Source organism: Dermacentor andersoni, chromosome 1, assembly GCF_023375885.2.
Source record: "Dermacentor andersoni chromosome 1, qqDerAnde1_hic_scaffold, whole genome shotgun sequence".
NCBI lineage: Eukaryota > Metazoa > Arthropoda > Arachnida > Ixodida > Ixodidae > Dermacentor > Dermacentor andersoni.
Window position 1 is genome coordinate 370704385 of NC_092814.1, and position 23137 is coordinate 370727521.

A 23137-nucleotide genomic window follows, 5' to 3' on the forward strand; every position below is an offset into this window, starting at 1 on the left:
AGACAGTCAAGGTCATGGCAATAAAAGAAAGTCTTAGCTTTTAGTCTTCCTATTGAAATGCATGCGAAACATCTAAATCACTACAACAGTCAACTGCTAAACTAGCTTCCATTTTTAGATTTATACAAAAAAATAACCGACAGTTAGTCCTAGTTCGGCACCAATGTTAAAATAATCTTGCTTATAAACAGAATATTGGTCATTGTCAGATGTCATAGGTCTGTCATTAGTCCGGTGTGTCGCAAACACCACTCGTGACGCATACTAAGCACGTGCCCAGTGTGCCCCCGCACCATCTCTGGTTTGCCACTGCTCAAGCCATAATTTGAGGATCCTATCTGCAAACATGATGTTCAGTAGGGATCAAAATATGGCCCTCCAGTTCAATGGATATGACTGGATGTGCCTATAAGAAAGGGCAACAAGGCTTGTTATGGCAAGCTTACCCACATTTCAATGATAACAAGAAAGTTCACTGCGGGCTCGATCTAAGCTTACACTCAGGGATGAACTTACTTTCATTTATGAGGTGCGCAGTGGAGTTTATTTTTGACAGACTCGACTGCTGCTGCAGTTTGAAATCTAGCATTTTACATTCTTGAAGGCATGTAAAAGTTGCAGTTAGAACGCAGTTATTAGTTTATTAGACCAACTCTTTGTTTTGTGTACGACAGACGACTGGTAACACGGAATTAAAGCAACGCTTTATTTTTACACTTTATTTCTCTACTAAAAATATTAAAGCGGTAAACAGTTTTATCTGCCATACAGTAGCAAGAGGCGCACATAACGCTTGTAACCCCAAGAGGAAGAGGGTGCTTTAGCTGTTCATATGACATAACTCTGAAACGCCAACTCATATTAGCAAATACACAGGCATGTCCACAACAATAAGCGTATGCAAAGCGCCCCTGCCCTTGTAATTCCACACAGGCATGTCCAAAACAATAAGCGTATGCAAAGCGCTCCTGCCATTGTAATTCCACACAGCAGCCGTTATATTCGATGCCGATGCATAACTCGCTGCTTGACAATTCACCGAGATGCTAGACATAAGCACCCTTTCAGATTCGCACACGGTTCGAAAATCACAACAGGAGACATAAAAGCAGACATATAATCACACGATTTCAATACACGAGCAAAAACAGCTGTCTTAGGGCTAAACACCATGAGAGCGATTTAGTGCTTGACGGCGACGAGCGACAAAAGGGGCCGTCGCTTGAACACATCGCTCGGTTCTGGAATCTAGAAATCGTCGCTCGTCTCCCGGAAGTGCTATGAGGGACTAGCCAATAGCGCAAAGCTGGAACTGCATGTATGTACATCGCTCAAATACTACCGATTGTCGCGCGAAACGAGCAAACGATAGAATTTTTATACGCGCAACGATAAGAGCCTACTGCAAAACCTTCGGAAATATTTTATCCTACTTTTTACAGTAAAACACATCATCTTAAATTACTAAAGCACGCGTCACGCTAGTTTCTACGCGTATTTGCAGCCTTCATACCGGCAACACCGGGGAGGCATCGCTCAGAATCGTCGCTCGCAAGGAGTACGACTTGTAGGCGACGAGCGAACACGACAGCCATCTCCATCGCATCGCTTGTAGCTGTCGCGCATAAGATCGCTTATATGGGGTTTATGCTTCATTCAGCATAAAAAATGGATTCCTCATTCATGCATCTTCAGTAAGTTCAAGATAACGCGCCCAATTGACCTCTTGCACCTTGCAGCTGAATGCCTGCGGCAAAGTTTCTAACTAGCACTTGTGCTGCACGTAACTTCAGTGCTCGCAGATTACGAATGGGCAAGACGCCGTCAAGCACGCGGCTTATTTATAACGAAAGCATGCCGTCAGCAAAATGACGCCTACTGTTATGCGATTCCTTATTTCAACAGCGTTTCTACACAGTAGACTGCCAAACTGAATACATTCAAACACACAAAACGTACGCTAAGCACGCTCCACATAGGCTCGGAATCATGGTCTGGTGAACAAACCATTTTAAGCGTCCCTTCGCCACGCGTCTTATTGAACATACCATGGTTCTGGCAGTGTTTGCGATTTTCAAAGCTCTTACGGATAGTGGCAAGTGATATAATCACATGCAGTTATCGCGACGACTGGCTTTTTCGATTGACATCGAGACACGGCGCGCTTGCCTAGTCCCTTGTCAATCGCGTCGGCTAAGCGCCGCGACGACTTCCTGGCGATAGCATGTCATATACGCAGAATGTGCACATAAGTCAGAATTAACTTACCGTGGAGGATTTGTTGTCATATCCAACGAATGACGAACGACTGTTGTGTTTTCGCGGCGACGCGAGATGGCTGACACACGATCTCCCTTGGATGGCCGCCGTTGCTGCTCGCTGGACGGATCACCTTTCTCCGGTGCTGTGCTGTTCCGCGAGGTTGAGCGCGCGCGCGGTTGAGCAACTCCGAATGAAAAAGTAGAGCGCTCGCTTCGCGTTCCTTTGAACTGTGGCTGCCTGTTCTCTTAGAAGCAGAACGGTGTGCTCTTTGCTAAGCGTGCGTGAGTGATACATTGCCATGTGCGGGGCCAGCTTCCCACAGTTGAAGCAGAATATTACGCTACGTTTTGTTCTCTATTGCTGCAAGAGTAGAACGGGCATTCTACTCTCTCTCAGGAGGACAGAGTGAAAAGCACATTTCACTCTCTCCTTGGGGACGGAGTGAACAATGCATTTCGCTGCACTCGACATTTTGCGAGAGTAAAACAACGCTTTGAAGCGTAAATCGGCCGCTTCACTCCTGCGATACCCTCCCTAGTTTTTAGAGTGTAATGCTGAACTGCGACATTTTTATTGTTGTACACGATATGGCACGACACTCTTCTGTTTTTTTTTTTTTTTTTGACGGAGCAATAGGCGTTCTGATCGTAAAATAAGTATTTATCCTACCTAAAGTCAAATCTAGTGGTGACCCAGCTCGTAATTAAAACTGTCCGTACCATGTATACGCTTTTCCCGAGAGTTCACTAAGCGGGAAGGATCAGGCTTTAACAAATTTCAAAGGTGCGAATTGCCTCATGGTGACACATGAGATGTGACAGAAGGCAGCGTCGCGCATACTCCTGTGTAGCGTTGAGTGGCCCTTTACGCCTGGTTAACAAAATGTGCCTTCACGCAGTTTCACGCTTAAACAGCTGCTGCCCCGTCTGCCGTCGCGGTGCCAGAGGCTCGTGGCGGTCGACAACTCCGAGGCCATGTTGGACTTCGCGCGAGAGCACAGAGCTCACCCACGGATCGAGTATCTAACCCTGGACCTGGCGGCAGAAGAAGACGTCGCTCGATTTGTACGCGAGCAGGGACGTTTCCAAAGGGTCTACTCGTTCCTGACGATACACTGGACGGCCGACCAGCGTCGCGCCATGCGGAACATCGAGACGCTAATGGCCCCTGGCGGGGAGTGCTTGCTCGTGTTCTCGGACACCATAGTGCTGTTCGACATTTTCAAGGCCATGATGACTGACCCGCGCTGGTCGAAGTACTCAGAGGTCAGTACTCGAGAAGTCGCATTGCGGAGAGGAGGGACGGCCCGGAGATGAGTTTTTAGGTCTCGTCAAACCCCTGCAGGCGGGGAAAAAGCAACTTTTGAGTGTTACTTTTTTAGTGACTCCCGTATTCATTCTTTCGGCAACCGGCATCGCAATATTACGAGGCAGGAAAGCAAGGGATTCAAGCTTTACTTGAAATTATTATTATTATTATTATTATTATTATTTTTATTATTATTATTACCAAACATGTACCGTTGTGTTTGTCATTTCGTTCGTTCTTATTTACTTTGCAGTTGTTGTCCGCACAATTCTTGTTAGTGTACCAATCCGTCAGTATTCAAACATTTGGATGGTTACTGAGGACGTTAAATAACGATTGATCAATACATTGATTCATTGCTTTCGAATTTTGCCACAGGGCATATGTAAATCCAGGCCGCTTTCGGCGATATATGATAGCCGCACCCGGGGGCTGTATTCATGAAGCATTATTATAACAAGAATTCTCAGTGGCTTCTCCAGGACCATTAAGAAAGTACTGTTTTATGCTTTCATCTGTCGTGTGAACGACCTCTCTTATCCGTAGCCTCATAAGCGCTCCTGACATGCATTGAGGACATAACCGTTGCAATTTTGGCACTGCGGCACTGCAGGGTTCGTTTGCCAGAACGCATATATCACAAAATAAACTTGCACCTGCATAAACTTTAAAGGTTATGCACAATCCTATTTTTTCCAACAGATTTTAAAAGCGTACATCCCAGAGACCACTGGAATGAAAGATGTTATGTCTCTGCGCTCGCACCTGGCCAGCATTGTGAGCGCGACAAACCTCACTCCGCTTGCTTGCGAAGTGATTCGAACCAAGGCCATCATGAACCTCAGCCCGAAAAAATCTCCAGGTACGTGGAACAGGCGCCCACTTATGACCATCACCCGCTCAGGAACTGTGCCTGTCTAAAGGGCCGACCGTCCAGTCGGCTGAGCGCTCTCCAAAGAGAATGTCGTTGGGCGTCAAAGTGGGTTGTGGCAGAGGAGGTGCTTGATTGTCTCCTCACATCGACAGAGGTCGCACATAGGGGAGTCAGCCATTTCAAAGAATTGTCAATTTGTAAAGGTTACACCCAGTGGTAGGCGCCACAGCAGTTTATCGTCACATCGGGAAATGTTTAGGGGTATCGCAGCTGCAGTTATCAATCAGGTATGCATGATCAATCGGGGCAGCTACGCGTGCTCTAATAATGAATTTCAAACCAGCGCATCTGAGAAAACAGTTATACACACCGTGCCTCTATTACTGTGCGAGTGAACTGCCTCTTTTTGCCTTCCCCTTTTATTCCCTCATTCCCTCTCCCTGTTGCAGAGTGGTCAGCCGGACGTGCGGTTGCATTCTACATAACCTTACCGGGCTTCAGCTTTATCAGACTATTGAGTGGCTCTTTCTCCCGCCAACCGGCGCGCCGATAGTGAGAAAAAAGGAGAGAGAGGGAGAGAGAGTGGAAATTATTTAGGATCATAGGCACATCCGGATGCGTATTTCCAATGGCTAGTAGGTACAGCGGGGCGTGGCACTTGCGGAGACGACGGACGTTTGCGCGCATGCGCGAGTAAGAGCGGGTGCGAGTGAGGAAATGTGGGGACTTCTTTGAGTATACGACACTATGGAGGAGTTTCTTAGCGCGTGTTCTATGCGCTTGTCCCTAGGCGCACCGGCAGAAGTCGCAGGGCGCGGTAGTTCTGAACCTAGCATCGCAAGTTGGCGGCTCGACGCAATTATATTTATTGAATCGTGTTGTTTGCTAATTAAAAGAACGTGTCACTATTTCGCATTATTGGCGGCGCCTCCAGCATACCGAAGCGGCAACGGGGACATCAAAGCTAGAAGCCGGACTGGTCCGTGGGTTGGGGGCTCGCAGAGGCCTGCGCCTGCCACGAGAGTATCAGATCAGCTGTGCGCTATCGCGAACAGCCAATTTTTTATGCGAACACCCCCTGGCACGCTTCGGCCTCTGCGGCCCCAACCCACGGGCCGCCTTGCTTCCAGCTTTGATCCCCCCGCTACCGCTTGGGTGCCCCGGAGATCCTGCGCCCCCTGCTTTAATATAACCTCGGGTGCTCTCCAGAGGCCTCGGTTTGCCGGTTACATGTACCCTCTTGGAGCAGTGCTTGTAAAAAATGCAATCGTCACGACTAACAAAGCGACCCGCGTCTTATACAACACCAGTCAGAACCTTGCCCCTTCAGAGACAGTGATCACCAAATGGGGCGTCCGTGCCTACTGCCTCACCGCGCGGGCAGCGTAAACTCGACCCCCCTCTGCCATGACGGCACGCCTAGGGACAAACGCACGCTACACGCGCAAAGAAAGTTCTCCACCGTAGTGCCTAGGCAGAGTCACATATTCAAGGAGCAAAGGTCCCCAGATTTTCTCTCCCGCGCCCGCTCGTAGTCGCGCCTGCGCAGAAACGTCGAGCGCCGTCAAAAGCACCGCGCCCCGCTGTACCTTTTAGCAATTGTAAAAACGCCACCCGGATTGGTCCGCTCTCCGTCGTCAACCAATGCGTGCGCCACCGTCGTCATCTATAGCCGTCGCCATGCCATCGTCGTCAGGCGGCCGTCCTCACGCCCTCCTCATCAGGCCTTTCTCATGATGCCGTGGTCGTCGCGCAGTCGCAATCACGCTGTCGTCAGGCCGTCGTCGTCACGCGGTCATCGCAGCGATCCTCGCGGTACTTTTCGCATTAGTGCATCCTTGTTTTAATGCAGATAAAGGGGAAGCTAGCCCTCATAAGGACAAGCTATCTGGGAATTGCAAATACACTGCTCAGACTGTCTGGAAAATTGCGTTCATTTCACTCGGACGAAATTGCCTTTCTTTTAGAGCTTTTTTTATATTAGCGCAATTTCAACTTGATATAAGTACATCTGCCCATTCTTCCGCCATCGCATTGTCATGGGCGTATCGCAATTCGTTTGGCGGGCGTTTCTATTGTTTTCTGTATTTCTGCTTACCTTCTTTCTCATCGAACTATATAGGGAAGCTGTTAGTGCAACTAGAAGCGGTGTAGAATGTCCGCACAAAATCTCAGCGCAAATCGTGTTCACAGAACTATTCGAGCCAATGTGTAGCCGGCACAATGCGGAAAAAGTCAATGGTGACGCGAGGCCAAAGTTCTTTGTGGGGGAGGGGGGAGGGTTAAATAAAAGAATCGCGCAAAGTTACGTTTGTTCATAGAGCTTTTCAGCTGTACGGGTTTTCGGACATGGTGCGCTTGCAGAACGTGTATTATCACGAAACTAAAATTTGGTAGGAATAAAGTGTGTCTTTGAAATAACGTTCTCGAGAAAGTTTAAAGTTGCATGTGGGACAATCGCGAGTGGTTCCAAGTTCAGAATCGCAGGCGCAACAGATCTGATACGCAGTCGCATGAGGTGGTGGTGAGCGAGGTGCACGAGGCCCGAGGAAACTTTCCGTGGGAAGCCGCATCAGATTTTACCACAACAAAGGCTGTGTAGTCTGAGCCGGTTGCTGGTCTCTACAGAGGAGAACTGCTTCACTGGAGCTGACAGACAAGTTTACAGGGTTTTTTTTTTTTTCAAATGCCTTTAGCTTCCGAATCTTCGGTGCGATGTGAGGTGGCGACACAAAGTGAAATACGTACAGTGCGTTTCTTTCGCAAATCAACTCCGAGACAGACAAGCCGGCGGACTGACGCACAGACAGACAGATAGACAAGTGAGCACGTGAGCAACGAATTTTTCCTTAACTGCAAAGCTTTCCTGTCCGAGAAACACGTATGGGTTTTCTTTCTAGCTTCGTGCTACAGTCGGGTGCATGTCAATTTTTTTCCCTTTCACAAAATACAAAAGAAATGCAAAAACACCCGTCTCCTGTTAAACATACCCTGATGGTCGAAATTAATCTGGAGTCTCCCACTACGGCGTGCCTTATAATCGAATCGTCGTTTTGGCTCGTAAAATCCCAAAATTCATTCATTGATTTCACGAACCTTTGTCTCCACCTGACCCTATTCCGCAGAACTGATTTCCCGTGCGCATGCGCACCCTGCCGACTGGCGAGTATTACATAAACCAGGCAAGCGAACTGACTCAACCTGCAGTTGCCGAGTTCGTGGAAACACAGCTTTTGTTGTTTTGTTGCTGTTGCGGGAGTTTCATATTATGATATTTGCAGTGCGCGCACCACTGTGAGCAAAACTGAATTGCGTGATCACCCGAATGCTGTCGTAGATAACTGCAACAGGTGCAGTGCGGCAAAACGCCACAAATTGCGCAATGCCCTTTAGGCGCTCAGCCGACGCTTCTGGCCTATTCGCAATGCACAGCTGTGAAGGATGTCGCATGTGACGAACTGCACACCGGAGCAATCAGGTGGCACATTGTATATAGCTCGCACCACTGCAGAATAGCGCCAGCGCGCACGGTTTGCCTGAGTGTAACTCAGGCCCTCGGACCTTGCTTGCATTTCGCTAAAATGCAGAATTTTAATTAGCCTAGCACCATAGCCTAGTGGAAAGTTTGGTGTTTCACATACGGAAATTTCCCTTTTGATTGTATGGTGTTTTGGCTTTTCAGATTTCTTCACCATGCTGAGTCCGGTCTATCCCCTGTTAGAGGAAGGCGAGAAAGCTGAACTGAAGCAGTTCACAGTCGATTTTCTCCGCAAGCACAGGACCAACTCTTACGAAACACAGATAATGCTCGCCATTCACGCCTACAAGTCTACCAACTGAAAAACAAGAGGAAAGAAATGCTTGTACTTTTTTCATAATTTTCGCGTGGAAATTCCTAATTGAGCGGATCTGTCTTCCTCTTCAAAACTACCCTCTTACTATAGAAATCGTACGCCTCTCTATTTTCCAAGCATCCAAAATAAAAGTGCCGCTTCGTAAGTGTGCCGACTCTTCTTGTGTCAATGTTCAAAGGGGCTTTTCACGTGCACATCCGCCCTTCCTTGATGCGGTCAGCTGCCGTATAGCTGCGGATACAGCAGAGCGCGATATCATGACAATACGCTGGCTGAACGCTTCACTTTTTTGTGTGTGTGTCCCACGAACGTGTTCAGAAGCATGGTTTAAAATGAAAGCAATCTTCCAGTCCCTTGTTCTTGAGGAAAATGTACCAGAATGGGGCAAGATGCATTGCCCTAGTCTCTAGGAGCGGCAACGAAATGTCAAGAGTGTGAGCTAGGCGTTCGGTGCGCTCTCGAAAAATCTGAATAAAGGTTAGGTGCAACGAAATATCATTTTCTGACTAGATCTATTACAAAGACGTTGTATATACCGCTGAAGCAACCTTGGCGAAGCCGCAGGGCTGGTAATTCTATAGTTTTTTTCTAGTTGTTAGCAGCCTTTGAATCGCACTTAGAGGATGGATGGCTCTGGCGGTAGATTCTATAAACTGATTTCCAAGCACGCCGCCTACGAAATTTCTTGGCGTGCCGCGGGCAGCCAGCCGAGGGCTTTTAGAAATGGATTTAGGCTCAAAAAATAAGACGCGGGCAACAGAATAAAAGACACAGACAGGCAGACTATTGTAACCGTCATCGCTGCTGCGTCATGCAGAGCAAGGAGTATTTCGTACTGCCTGAATAACGGCTTTCTTCCCGGGGAAGTGGCGAACCTGTTCGGTTGCGTGAGACTATCTTTGGACATGCCAAGCGCGTGTCAAAGATTGTGCGTTGTACGCATGTCCGTGCCTTTTATTCTGTTGTCCGCATCTTATTTTTTGAGCCTAAAACCATTTCTTAGAGCCATGTACCGACTAGCCCGGCAGCAGACGTTACTACACCAGCCGAAGGCGCCGCCTTATCCCGAAGGTCACGTCCAAGAGCCGCGCGTTCTGGGTCGTCTTCTGGCGAGCGGTAATGGCGGCGCCTTTTCTTTCAGTTCCAAGAACAGCTATATTTTGCGAGAATTTTGTGACCCTTTCGTTCGTATTTAAAACGTGAAGTTTCGAACGTAGGTTCCTCAATACCAACGCTACCTTAAACTAGACTTTTTTTTTATCCGGTCCCACAATTTTGTTACAAGCGCCCTTTAGGGTGGAGACTTCAATTTCTACGGCGTCATCAGGTCTCTTTCCGTTAGATGCGTTTGCCACAGAAACGAAGAGTGCTCGCACATGTTTTTGATACAACAGGGACTCTATACAACAGGCATATCACGCCCAAATGGATGACATAGCATGAAGGTTGGAAAAACGCTTATAGGAATAATTTTCATTCTTTACTAAAGTTGGTCCCGAAGTCACGGACCAGCCATCATCGACATTAGGGCGACATCGTGATGAAAAACGAAATTTGCAGACTTCGTCCTGCAATAATACTATAGTCGGGTACAACTTTACAAAAGGGGGGCGTCTACTCCTCCAAGGCGGACGCACAGGAGCCTCTGCCAATGGGCGCGCACTCTTGACCGACGTCATGCGCCGGACAGCCGGTGACCCTGCCGGTGGAGAAGATGGCCGCCCGCGCTTCGAACTGGGCCGAATCGGGTCAGTCGCGTGCGTCTACCCATCGTCAGAATGAATTCCCAAACTGTTTGTGGTGGTCTATCATGCCGGAAATATCACTGCGAGCTTGTGCCGCGTGCTTTTATTCTGAGCCATGCTCCGGCGACGAAAGATTGCAGCGAGCATCGCTGACGCTACGCTACGCAAGCTGGCGAGACGGCAGGCTTGAAAAAAAAAAAAACTGAAAAGGAACAAAAAAAAGACCTCTCACATTCTTGTCAAAGTACAAAACCGAAAATATATATAAATCTTATATTTAAAACCAAGATTATTTATTTAAAACGTTGAAGGAAGCATTTTTGTATCTTTCCTGCCTCAATCGTCTTCTCGCCCCAGGTTTGTAATGGTTTCGATAAGCGCACTTATTTCAGTACTTGTTAAATAGCATCTGATTCATTTTAAGCTCGGAAAACGAATAGTAAATGTGCCGTGTACATGTAAACCAGCGCAAAAGCCATACAGATCTGCTGTTTCTTCTCTTGTCCCTTGCAATGAAGCTAAAAAGCAGACGACGCGCAGCATTGTAGAAGGCACGGGGTTATCTTTCTCTCGCGATTCGCCATGTTCTGTAGCATTCCAATCACGAAAGCTCTACCAAACCAGTCATCAAAATACAAACGTCTTTATTTATGCCGAGAATTACGTGTTTAAAGCACGGTTTTTTGAGTGGGACAATTTATATCGCGCAGGCAATCGGCTGTCACGCTTCGGTCGTCTTAGCGGGGCCTTCCCTTATTCTAAAGCTGTATTCGTCTATAGGTGACGTTGCTTGAGAATAAGCAAGACTGCATGTGGCGCGCGTGTTTGCATTGGCTGCGTTCACATTTCACAGCTACAGCGATTGCAGAAAAGGAGTAGGTAAAGCGTATCATGACGTCATAGCGCACCAACCTCCTCGGTAACATGCAACCGAAACTGGGAACCGCATTCACAAAGCTTTCAGCCAGTCAGTCACCTTTGCCCTTGGCCGACCGTCTTCAATAACATGTCCAGCACGAGGATTGGCTGTAATTTGCTCTTACAAGCATTTCTGGCGTAAGAACGTTTTTTTACTAATAGGGATACTCGTACGGGAGTGGGGGAGGGGGGGGGGGTGTCATTCAAAGAATGGGAAATATCGTGAGCGAAGGTATTAAAAAAGAAGGGTTGAATGAGTTCGACATGGATATCCTATACCAGTGCCGCAATGTTGTGCCGATGCCTTCTGCTCGATTCTATGCCACTCTTCACAGCTACCGTTCTGAGCCGAATAACCCTACCGATAACACGGGCTGAACGTCGCTCTTGCCACTGGCGCAGCAGGAAAACAAATAGCATTCGAAAAGGTGTCACTACAATATATTGCTTTCTGTCAGCACAACTCAAATATTTCACGCTATGAGCGTGCATGCATTGCAAATCTTTATAATCTCCTGCTGCGCTGTATTACTGCGGCTGTGTACGTTCTATACAGCGACACGTTCAGGTATATGCCTATTAGGCAATGCAAGATGGAGAGGTCATAGTTCGATAGTGACACGTGTTTGTCTTTATTGGGTGACCGCGTTTCGCTGTTAATAAATCTTATCGCTCAGCGCAGGACGCACCTACATGTATCGGATGTTTCTCGAATCTTTTGAATGATTCTATCCGTTGTCTGTTTTCACTGAACGTTATGTAATCTGATTACTTGTATATGTGACGCGAATTGTGAAGAAATTTCTGGAAGACGCGGGCACCAGTGATTATTCTGAAACCTCCTATGACTGGTGTATAAAAGCCGACGCGCTTGCCCCGAAGATCAGATTAAGACGATCGCGGAATGCGTTCGCCGCTACCATTGTGCGTTAAGTGTAGCCTATTTTTTGTGGGCGCAGGTTCACTCAATAAAAGTTTCGTCATTCGCAGTATTGCTACTGTGTTCTTTACCGTCGCTACTACGTGACATCTGATGGAGGTGCTTGCGCGTTCATGTACCGGACGCCTCCGCAAAGCCGCAATCAAGGCCCGCAACCTGAAGACCGCACCAACTTGGCCCCGGACCATTGTGCAAGCAGGAGGCTAAAAAACCTGCCCCCCCGGGGTACGGACTTCTAACCGAGGTGACCAACAAGATCGGGGTCACCTCGACAACCCCAGTGGCAGCCCCAGCGTACCCCTTCGTGCTGCGACCGCCTCGGAACCACAGACCTTCCGTGGATCATTGACAAAAGACGCAGAAACCTGGCGTGAGACCTACAAAAGAATCACGACATTCAACATTCGGAACAGCGAGGACAAGCTGAGCCATGTTTATTTCTCGTTGGAGGATCCCGCTCGGACATGGTTTGAAAATCGATAGTCAGCCTTGACGTCATGGGATCTGTTGCGCAGCAGCTTTCTGCAGTCCTTTACGAGCGTCGTACGGAAAGCAAGAGCTGAAGTCGTTCTAGAACGTCGAACGCAGCTACCTAACGAAACATTCGCCATCTTCACCGAAGAGATGATCCGCCTGTTTTGCCTTGCTGACCTTGACATCTCAGAAGAAAAGAAAGTCCGTTTCCTGATGACGGCTGTCAAACAAGACCTATTAACCGGAATAATTTGCAACACACCGAAGACCGTCGCGGAAATTTCACCTGAAGCCATAGCCATCGCGAAGACGCTGGAAATGCGCACGAGACAATATGATCGCCAAGTAGTCACGCAGAAGTACGAGGCCCAAGAACTTGGCACCAATAACACGCGCGAGCCTATCCAACGATTGTGCGCTACACAGGATGTTTCCAACTTCCCAGCCTCTTGTTGCTTCCATCGTTGACGCCGTGCGAGAAGAAATCCAGCGGTAGTTGGGAATTCCCGAAGTCAGAATCACCACAAACCCCGCCTCAAGCAATAAACTACGCTGCCGTAGCCCGCCGTCACGTTCGCCCTCCGCGCCCCCGCCATGCGGCCCCTAAACGCCGCAGTTCCGCCGTCCACCGCCGCCGCCGCCAGGACGCCAACCAGTCGCCACGCGCAGTATTCCAAGGAAGGCTGACGTTTGGCGCACCCCTGACCACCGCCCGCTCTGCACTCGCTGGGGAAAAGCGGGCCACGTGTACCACCGATGCCCATACCGCAAGATGGGCCTACGAGGGTTTGCCATCAACGCACCGCCTCCGATGCAAGGTGAACGACCACCTGAGAAGGCCAAGCAGGCCCAGGGCCTTACTTGAGCCCGATCCCTCAGCCACTTCCCCCTTTCCCCTTCCCCTTTTCAATAAAGTTTACCACCACCACCACCCTCTTAGATCGCCGATTACATAGTAGCCACTGAGTGGAGTCTTCAATGACCGCGATATTCGCCGTCACCAGGCCTCTACTTGTCGCCACAGCACCGACCATACGCTGGTCCAGCCCGGAGCCGGTCCGTAAGGCCATATCCGGAAAACTAAACGCAGCAATCGATGGAGGTCCAGTTGCTGCTCGTCGAACTGACGAAGATCCTTCGCCACCAACGAACACGCTGACAAGACTATCTCGACGACATATCCACAACGCGCCGCCATCCCGACGAAGCCTGGAAGCAAAGAACACGCCGAGAAAAGAAGAGCTGACGACTCAAGGTTTCAGCCACAGGTCAACACGACGCAGCTTGATCCGACGCCACGACTAAACTACAACGCATGCCAAAGAACCACGGAACTTCACTGCTTCGTCACCGCTGTAGTGGACAAAGGAGCCGACTAGTCGGTCATTAGTGAACCCGTCGCCAGCCAGTTGAAGAAAGTTAAGGCTGCATGGGAAGGCCCTCAAATTGGGACCGCTGCAGGACACCTAATAACGCCGACTGGAAATACCCCTTCATGACCGGACCTACCCTACCACATTCGTTATCCTCCAACAATGTCTACGAGACGCCATTCTCGATAATGACTTCCTAATCCAACACGGCGGAATCATCTATCTGAAGTCGAAGTCGATAGCTCTATCCAAAAACCAAACGATACCGCCGCAGAGTTCTCGTAGTCACCATGCCTTGAGTGTGCTCAAAGTTCAGGTCAGCATCCCGCCTCGTTTTAGCGTTGTGATTCCCTTCGCCACTGAAACACCTGCAGACCTAGAACGCGTCATCGAGGGTGACCAACGTCTACTACTAGACTGTGAAATTTGCATCGTGAAAAGGATCGCTCGCCCGCAAGGAGGACAAACGAAAGTCATGCTGACAAATGTCAGCCAAGAGTTCAAGCAGATCAACAAGGACGCGATGATCGCATACCTCAAGGAAATTGTGGAGACGACCAATACGTTTGTACATTCGGATTTTGCCGCAACTACCTCGATGACCACAGCTTCCAAACCAATATTCGACATAATTCCAAGCCTCCCCTTGAGTAAGCAACAACAGCTCGAAAGTCTTCTCCAACGATACAAAAGCTGCTTTTCGACCTCATAGAGGATTCGGCAAAGATCAGTGGCGAAGCATCCCATAATAACCAAAGAATCCACTCGACCACTCTTCCAGAGCCATTCCGACTGTTGACGCGACAATCAAAAGCTATAAGGCAGCAAGTCGACGAAATGCTGCGCGACATCATCCAGCCTTCGAAAAACGCGTGGGCCTCTTCTGTGGTCTTAGTGAAGAAAGATTGAATTCTGCACTTCTGCGTCGATTATCGCCGCTCCAACAAGATCACGAAGAAGGACGTGTACTCACTCCCACGGATAGACGACGCATTACACCGACTCTGCAATACTAAGCAATTTTCGTTGATAGATCTCAAGACTGGTTACTGCCAAATTGAAGTCGACGAAAGGGATCGAGAGAAAACCAAGTTTATCAAGCCAGACAGCCTCTTCGAGTTCAAGACTGTGCCACTCGGACTGTGCTCAGTGCCTGCAACGTTCCAGCGTGTGATGGACGTGGCATTAGCAGAATTGAAGTAGCAGACCTGTCTTGTTTACTTAGATGACGTTATCGTCTTCGCGGGAAATTTCGGCGATCCCCTTAGGCGGCTTACAACAGTACTAGAGGCCATCAAGTCATCAGAGCTCACTCTGAAGCCGGAAAAGTGCCGCTTCGCTTACGAAGAGCTTCTGTTCCTAGGCCACGTCATCAGTAAGTCAGGAGTCCATCCTGACCCGCAGAATACAGCCGCTGTGGCTAAGTTTCCGCGGCCCGTCGACAAAAAGACAGAGAGCAGATGTCTTGGCATGTGTACCTATTGCAGTCGCTTTGTAAGAGACCTCTGAAGCATTGTGGGACCGTTAACTGATCTTACAAAAGCCGACGTCGTTTTTAAATGGGAAACATGGCAAGATGCCGCATTTGCGAAGCTGATACGATGTCTGCGGTCGACGCCGGTGCTTTAAAGTTCGATGTAGACGCCGAGATGGAGATACACACCGACGTAAGTAGCCTTGTGGAGTACTTGGAAGACAAGACCGACGTTCTCCCTATGGCAGTTTGGCGTGGACTGTCTCTGTTTTGCTTGCGGAACGACGTCCTCGTAAAAAAGAACTTCTCCCCAGTCCACGCAAACTACCTTCTCGTTGTACGAGGTCAGAAGCCTTCCACACCCTGCACAATGATCAGGCAGCCGGGCGCCTTGTGTTTTAGCGTAACGCTTGTAAGAATACAAAAGAAGTACTTCTGGCCGCACCTGACCGCTGACGTCGTCCGCTACGTCAAGATATGCAGTGACTGCTAGCGACGCAAGACACCACGGACAAGGCCAGCGGGTTTACTACAACCGATCGAGCCTCCTTGACGACCGTTTCAGCTGATCGGGACGGATTTATTGGGACTCTTTTCGACATGAACATCTGGAAACAAGTGGATCGTCGCGGCCACCGACTACCTTACACGCTACGTCGCAAGAAAAGCCCTACCCAAAGGTAGTGCAGCGGAAGTAGCAAATTTTTTCATCGAGAACATATTGCTACGAAATAGTGCCCCGGAAGTGCTCATCACCGACCGAGGAACGGCTCTTACAGTAGAGCTCAGGCAAGCCATTCTCCAAGACAGCCAGATAATCCGCAGGAAGACAACTGCTTACCACTCGCAGACGAATGGTCTTACGGAGAGGCTAAACAAGACCTTCGCCGAGGTGCTGGCAGTGTACGTCGACGTCGAGCACAAGACGTGGGTGCCGTCCTTCCGTACATGACTTTCGCTTACAACATGGTGGTGCAAGAAACAACGCAGATCACGCCGTTCAAGTTGGTTTACGGCAGCAACCCTATGATGAATCTCGACGCCATGCTGCCACACGTCACCTACGAAGAGAATGCCGACGTCGCCGCCTGTCTCCAGCGCGCCGAAGAAGCTCGACAGCTCGCCAGCCTGCGCATCAAGAACCAGCAGAGGACCGACTGCCGACACTACAATCTTCGACGACGCTACGTCGAGTACCAGCCCAGTGACCGTGTTTGGGTCTGGACTCCAATACGCCGTCGAGGGCTTAGCGACAGACTGTGACGCCGCTATTTGGCACCCTACAAAATCATTCGACGCATTAGTACTGGAGTGCTAGGCGGTAATTCGCAATCACAGCAGCGCCGCGCACGACCTGAAGTCTTCCACGTGGTGCATCCGAAGCCTTTCTATGGCCGCTGAGAAACTTAGGGACTTAGTTTCTCTGTTATTTTACTATTGTTTCTTTTTATCGGGCGTGGTTTTGTTTTCGCTTTCGTGTTTGTTGGTAGCATCGAGACGATGCTTTTAAGAGGGGGTCATTCACACGTGTTTATTGGATGACCACGTTTCACCGTATAAGAAATGTTATCGCTCTGCGAAGGACCATAGAGAAAGACATTCAACAAAAGCGGACATTCCCACAGACCCCAGCGGCCAAATTGGCTGTGGCGCACCAAGCTAATGGGATTATCTTTCTCGCTGTGGTTTTGGGCGCGCAACGCTACCTTGCACGCGTGTCACGGGCTGAGCTAATCGGCCCGGCATTTTTATTTATTTATTTTTTTTTGCTTCTGCTCCTCAACCGCGCATTTCATTTAGTACAAATGACTGCGAACGATCTTTGCAAGCCTCCATCGATTCCGCACCACCTGCAATTTCATAACGCAGACGCAAGGCAACTTGTAAATGAGCAAATATTTCGTGTGCTCTATATGAATGTTCGGTCCGGGTTTTTATGCGTTCATCCAACGATGTAGCACCAGGTAAGCAGCAGTAGTTTTCCTACGAAGCTCCACCGGACGGCATCACTTGAAAGAATTACAAGCATGCGGGATTTCGATGTTTAGACCTTTTAGAAATACTGCGTGTAGAGGCGAAAGGTGCGAAAGTCGGGAATAGGCGGCATTAAGGTACGTCCTCACTTAAGGAAATAAGCGGGCGCCGCGTTTCTAAGGCCACACCACAGCGCGTTCGCGGTCATGGAGTGCGGCGGGCAGGCGCGAGTTCTCGCCCTCTCTCGAGATGCCTCGGGAGCCCGCAAGAATTCCCGCGCGTTTCAGTCGTTGTTCCTCCCCGGCTGCTGGGCTCACCAGCAAGAGCACCGACCTCACCCCCCACGTGACGGCTTCGAAGCCTGTGATTGGCTCGCTCGGGTTTGCAGAAACGAAGCATCGCGAAATAAATGGCATAGAGTTACTATACTGACTCTAGAGGACAAGCTACCCATAGGGCCCATGCATTGAAATCGGGAACCGCAAGAGCGCCGCCATGTTGCTACGCGCCGAGGTTGCCAGCTCCTGAGACGCTTGCTAGACTTGGTGGCAGTAGTCAGTTTTAATCCGGCAACCGTAGCAGCGTAGCAGCATGGCGTCTCGCTTGTAGTGTCGTGATGTGTGCTTGCAGCCGTGTGTTTGGGCTTTATAAGTTGGTTCTTTATTCTATGTTGCGGGACGGTGTGGGTGTGGTCCATGTTGGCCGTACAGGTGGCAGTTATGCAACCGAGGGATGATCCTGTTGAAGTTTCCGGCGGTATGCGGTTTTCAGCGGTCACGCCTGTTGCAGGAGTGTCACTCGACGAGGTTACGAGCTTGAAGCTGTGGGGATTCCTCGTTGGCGTTCCGTAATTCTCTTCGCACGGACGCGGTATGTTGCAAAAGCCGCTTTCGCGATCAATCGTCGCGACGATAGATCGGGTTTATTTATTATTATAAGTACTGATCCAGCTGTAGGGCGCATGTAACCGACAAACGGAAGTCTCAGGAGAGCACCTGAGATTATAATAAAGCAGGCGGCGCAGGAACTCCAGGGCGCCCAAGGGACAGTGGGGGGATCAAAGCTCTAAGCAGAACGGTACGTAGGTTGGGGCCGCCGAGGCAGGTGTGTGCCAGGGAGTGTTCGCACGGACAGCTCCCCTGGCACGCGCAGCAGTGCCCAGCAAGGTCGAGATACTTTAAAGGCACCTGCGCCCATGATCTTTCTTTTGCCTCGGTGCAGTTAGCACGATTAATGAGAATAATATGGAGGGCATCCGGTGCAGTCGCGAATGCGTCATGGCAAATGTAGCTCGCGTCGCCTGGCGTGTGTAGTAGTATCAGAGTTGGTTGTATGAACTTTATGCATAATACGCTTTGCTGCGGTACCTTAGCGGAATGGGTCTAGAGGGCGGTGTTGGTACATTTTTTCGTACCGCCCTAATCCTATACCCCCCACTACAAACACACACACATATCCCCCTTTCTTTTTATGTTTACATACAATTACTTGCCATGACGGATCATAGCCTCCTTTATTTTTGAAAAATAGAGGAGGCTATGGACGGATTGACCAGTTCAAGTTGTCAACTTGTCAGTAACTGTCATAGGAATCACTGTAATAAACACAACTCCACAATCGGATTGCTTACTTTCATTTTTGTTGCAACACTGAGGACTACATAGAACTTTATTTTGTATGTGTGAGAGAAGTATGTGGATATCCCGAGCTTAAGCCAATGTGCGATACACAGACAAAGCAGCTGCTACAACATGAACTGCATTGAGGGCCACACAACACACACGTAATTAAAGGTGCAAAATATAGGGGGAAGCTTCAAAATACGCTCTGTAGCACTGCAAAGTATAACATATATTGTATGTGTACAATAAATGTTCAAAAAAACAACGCATCAATGTCCCATTTGCCTTCAAGTTTATTATCAAGTTCAAATTTACTGAAGTTTATTATGAGCATATGTACAACAGGAATCTACTGACACACCCGCAGTCAAGGTGGCTGTTCGAGGTGTGCTGGCTGCCTCGGTGTAAGAAAAAGAAATTGGGTGAATGTCGACACCAGTGCCACTGCTTCTTTCCTCTGACCTGCACGTGCCTCCGTGGCATCTTTGTGCACAAGTGTGCTGGCGTGGCGAGGCGTAGGAGTCATCCGAGAGAAAGAGTATCGTTTACATGGAGAAGTGGCTGTTCACATTGCCTGTCGCTTTCCCTCAAATGTTTCCTTGGTGACTAGGGTGACACACCCGCAGTCAAGGTGGCTGTTCGGGGTGTGCTGGCTGCCTAAATGAAAGAAAAAGAAAGAAATTAGATGAATGTCGATACCAGTGCTATTGCTTCTTGCCTCTTACCTGCATTTGCCTCCACGGCCTGTTGGCTTGCGAAGTCTGTATGAGGGAGCTGCTGTGGCTAGGCGTAGGCATTGTCTAAGCAAAAAGAAAAGGCCATTCAAATGGGGAATTATGGAAATAAATGCAGTTGTTATGTCTGCTTCTTGCACTCCTCTTGCCTAAAAGTTTTCAAACATAGTGTCCAGTACACACCAGCACTTTGACTGCTTTTTGCGTTTTACCTGCAGGTGTTGCTGCGAGAGCCTTAGTATGGCTGCATGAAGCATTGTAACACTTAGTGGAGGCATTTGAAGTGGTAGCCAAAAATATAAAGTATCATCCTTGTCTGCATGAATGCTTTCAATTTCTTAATGCAGTGGTAACTATCACTATTAGTGCAAGGCCCCTCACATCTATGTGGCAAGTGCCATAGCTCGAAAGTGAATTTTTCCTTTAGTGTTTCACAAGGCGTCTGATATGTCCACATTAGATGTGTTCTGTTTGTTTTTATTTATCCCAGTGTGGAGAGATCATCATTAAATTGTTTTTTATTTTTGCGTGTCTTGCTTTTGGTTTATTTCTGAATTTATCAAGCAGCAGTCTCATGATGCTAAAGTGACTTATGTAATGGCAATCAGCTTTTGTTTTGAAGAAAAACAATGCATTTCCTGACCCATTGTTTGACATCCCCTCACTCGCATAATTTTGCAGAGTATTCTACCTACATTGACTTGCTTGACCTCCACTGAAGAGTCTTGCATTTTCAAATACGACTCTTTCCTTAAAATCATTCGACACTTCTCATAATTTCTGTACCTTGTGCTTCTGATACTGTCTTCTTTAATTTAGAGCTTAAATTTTACATTTGGAACACACGGAAGGGCTTGCCATTGCATATCTGCATAAAAGGGAAACATGTTTCATTAAACATTTGCAAAATCCAATTGAAGATTGATGAATGCAGCTTGCAGTGTGATATGACTGAATGAGCCATAAAAGTAACTCATCTCACTTGGTAAATTAAAGCACATATTAGTGTGATGTACATGATACGTTACACTAACATGGTGGGTTCTCTTGCTTATACAAAAAAATAATCGGTGCGCGATAAAAAATTATTTTTGCATACCCCTTGTACACACTGATTTCAGGAAAATGTGCTGGAGCTGTCCACATGATCTACTTATTTTACCTGCGAGTATGATCAACAAAAATGTGTCCCAGCTGCTTAGTGGTATTTGAGATTATGTCAGTATTGCATATGTGCCTGTTGTCTAAAATAATTGAATTTTGAAAATGCTTGCAGGGATCTGATGTGCATATCTGCAGTTTATGGATACATGTAAAAGACTCAGCATCAAGTGCAAGTGAACGGTCCCACAGGCCCGGAGTCGATCATGCAAATAGATTCGCTGCACACATTTGTGACCAGAAAAGATATGCCACATGAAATGGCATGCAAGGAAGTGTTGAAAATATTGCACAGTTAATAAAACGCCTACGCTATTAATATGTGGGTTGATGCACTCGTTATGCAAAACGGAGGTGAGGCGTGCAGACAGGACACAAGTATTTACAAGCAAACAACACGAGCGCCGCCCACTTCTCTACTCTTGTGTCCTGTCTGGACGCCTCACCTCTGTTTTGCATAATGAATCCTTACCAACTAGCTCAGCTTTCTGTCGTTCTAAGTCTCGATGCACTCGATTTCGTCCGCATTAGGCACTCGCCTCTTGATTACTTCGTGGCGCAGAAATACTGGGCATCAGGCTGTTTTTCTGCTGTGGCCTTTGTAGAAGCATGATTGTTCAAAGTGCAACAATTAAACAGATTCTTTGAGTTGCTTGTGGCTTCGCCAGTACAATTCCGGTGCGCTTGTCCGCCTGTCCAGCAATTTCCTACTGAAGGGAAACCTGCAAATAAAAACAGCGCTCCGCATGTAGAGAAATGCTCTATTGTGACGCTTCTCAAACGATTGTGATGCACCACAAGAGCTGCCTGCTCGCGTGATATTCTCAACAAGGAGTTACATTCGTTTACTTACATGTGAAGGTATATGCCAGAGCACATCGGGGCTTCGGTGGCACATAAGGCACGAGTGTGCCATAGCGTCCGATGTCGACGCGCGATCGCATGTCAAACCTAAACCATAGAATCCTAAACTGTACGAAAATACTACGCATCCAAAAAACAGATACGAAACCGAAATTCGCGTCATCCTTTATTGCATGAATGCGTACATCGTGATTTACATAAGTCACGGACTTAGCAATCGCTTTCTGTAAACTTAATATTAACGCACCACCTTCATAAAGCCATCAGGTATGCGTTTTTAGATGACGAAGCATAAGGTGACCTGTACTTGTTTTCAGCCCTTTCAATAGTAATTGCGCTGGCCACATTAACCAGTAGCAACAGGGCGGCGCCCTAGAGGTTCCCACTTTTCCGGCCCAGCTTTTCCTCTAGAGTTGTTCTACTAACTCTATGACAAATGGGTTTCGGACCCATCCTCGCGTGGCAGATAATTGCTGCTGCGAAAGCGCCGTTCTCGGCGCGCGTTTTTAAGCGCGCCGCCTTGCGCGCGCTGATTTCCTCAAGTGAGGACGTACCTTTACAAACCAAAGGAATTCGCTTCTACGTACACATGGCATAGGAAATACCAGACTTATCCCAAAGAATACCATGAAATATGAAAATATCTGATTTGCAAGCATTCCCCATTGCCGGTCATTATTTCCCGCACTTTAAGAGCCCAAACACACGGGCGACTGCGTGTTTCCAAAGCAACTTGGCCTCAGCATACGCGATGATAAGCTGCATACAAAGTGGCCACAACACAGGCTCTCAGCCAGACCATGCTAGATGCTGACAGAATTCCTTCTACGAGCACTGAAGGCAAATGTGTGGGTACAAAGCCTGCTTTCAGTCGTTGAGAAGCCAGAATTTTCAAGTTCTTCGTTTTCCAGCTCCGCTGCGTTATCTTTTGCGCCTTCTGCCGGTGCGAACAGCACGCTCAAGCGTTATCACTCCTGGCAATCGCTCGTCGCGTTTTCGCAAGCGTGAGTACCGAAATAAGGTATTTGTTGGTGCGGGCTCATAAAAAGCGTCACAAATTTGTCCCAGTGAGATTCAGTACACGCCAAACTTACTTTCTCACCACGACCGCGCTGCTTTTCGCTGACTGCATCACAACGCCAGGCGCAGTGAGCGTGCCGCAAAAGTATCTCAAAAAGTAAGTAACGAAATTAAATAATGTTGGATGGTCAAAGAGCGCGTCACGGACTTATCCCAGCAAGATTCAGTCAAGCCAAACTAACCGCGTCACACGGCGGAGATGCTTTCCGTTAACTGCGTTACAACGCCAGGCACGGTGAGTGTGCCTCAAAAGTATCCCAAAAACTAACGAAATTAGTCGCAATAATGCTGGGGGTCAGAGAAAGCGCCAGAACTTGTCCCAGTAAGATTCAGTACACGCGAAACTAACTGCGTCACAAAGCCAGGTGCGGCGAGCGTGCCCGCAAATTACCGAAAAAAGTCAAAATAATGTTGTGTCTCATAGAAAGCGTCGCAAACAGCTCCCAGTACGCGTCATTAACTCAAGCTACGCCAGGACGG

General features: G+C 48.3%; 1 protein-coding gene and 2 long non-coding RNA genes across 3 annotated transcripts; 2 read left to right on the top strand and 1 right to left on the bottom strand.

Moving 5' to 3' along the window:
- The first annotated feature begins 2390 nt into the window (after positions 1 to 2390).
- Positions 2391 to 8434, top strand: LOC126516671 (uncharacterized). Its single transcript, XM_050166771.3, has 3 exons — positions 2391 to 3527; positions 4273 to 4432; positions 8127 to 8434. Exons 1-3 carry the CDS (start codon positions 3237 to 3239, stop codon positions 8282 to 8284), a joined length of 609 nt encoding a protein of 202 aa, XP_050022728.3. The 5' UTR covers positions 2391 to 3236; the 3' UTR covers positions 8285 to 8434.
- Positions 8435 to 17662: 9228 nt separating this feature from the next.
- Positions 17663 to 21032, top strand: LOC140215399 (uncharacterized). The gene is made up of 2 exons (XR_011892352.1): positions 17663 to 18002; positions 20829 to 21032. It is a non-coding gene; the product is annotated as an uncharacterized lncRNA (long non-coding RNA).
- Positions 19092 to 20832, bottom strand: LOC140215400 (uncharacterized). The gene is made up of 2 exons (XR_011892353.1): positions 19544 to 20832; positions 19092 to 19475 (listed from the first exon to the last, which is right to left on the bottom strand). It is a non-coding gene; the product is annotated as an uncharacterized lncRNA (long non-coding RNA).
- Positions 21033 to 23137: the final 2105 nt, after the last annotated feature.

Coding starts and splice junctions, on each gene's coding strand:
- LOC126516671 (XM_050166771.3), top strand. CDS start 3,237: ATGTTGGACTTCGCGCGAGAGCACAGAGCTCACCCACGGATCGAGTAT. Junction 3,528..4,272: donor GCTGGTCGAAGTACTCAGAG/GTCAGTACTCGA, acceptor TTTTTCCAACAG/ATTTTAAAAGCGTACATCCC. Junction 4,433..8,126: donor CAGCCCGAAAAAATCTCCAG/GTACGTGGAACA, acceptor TTGGCTTTTCAG/ATTTCTTCACCATGCTGAGT.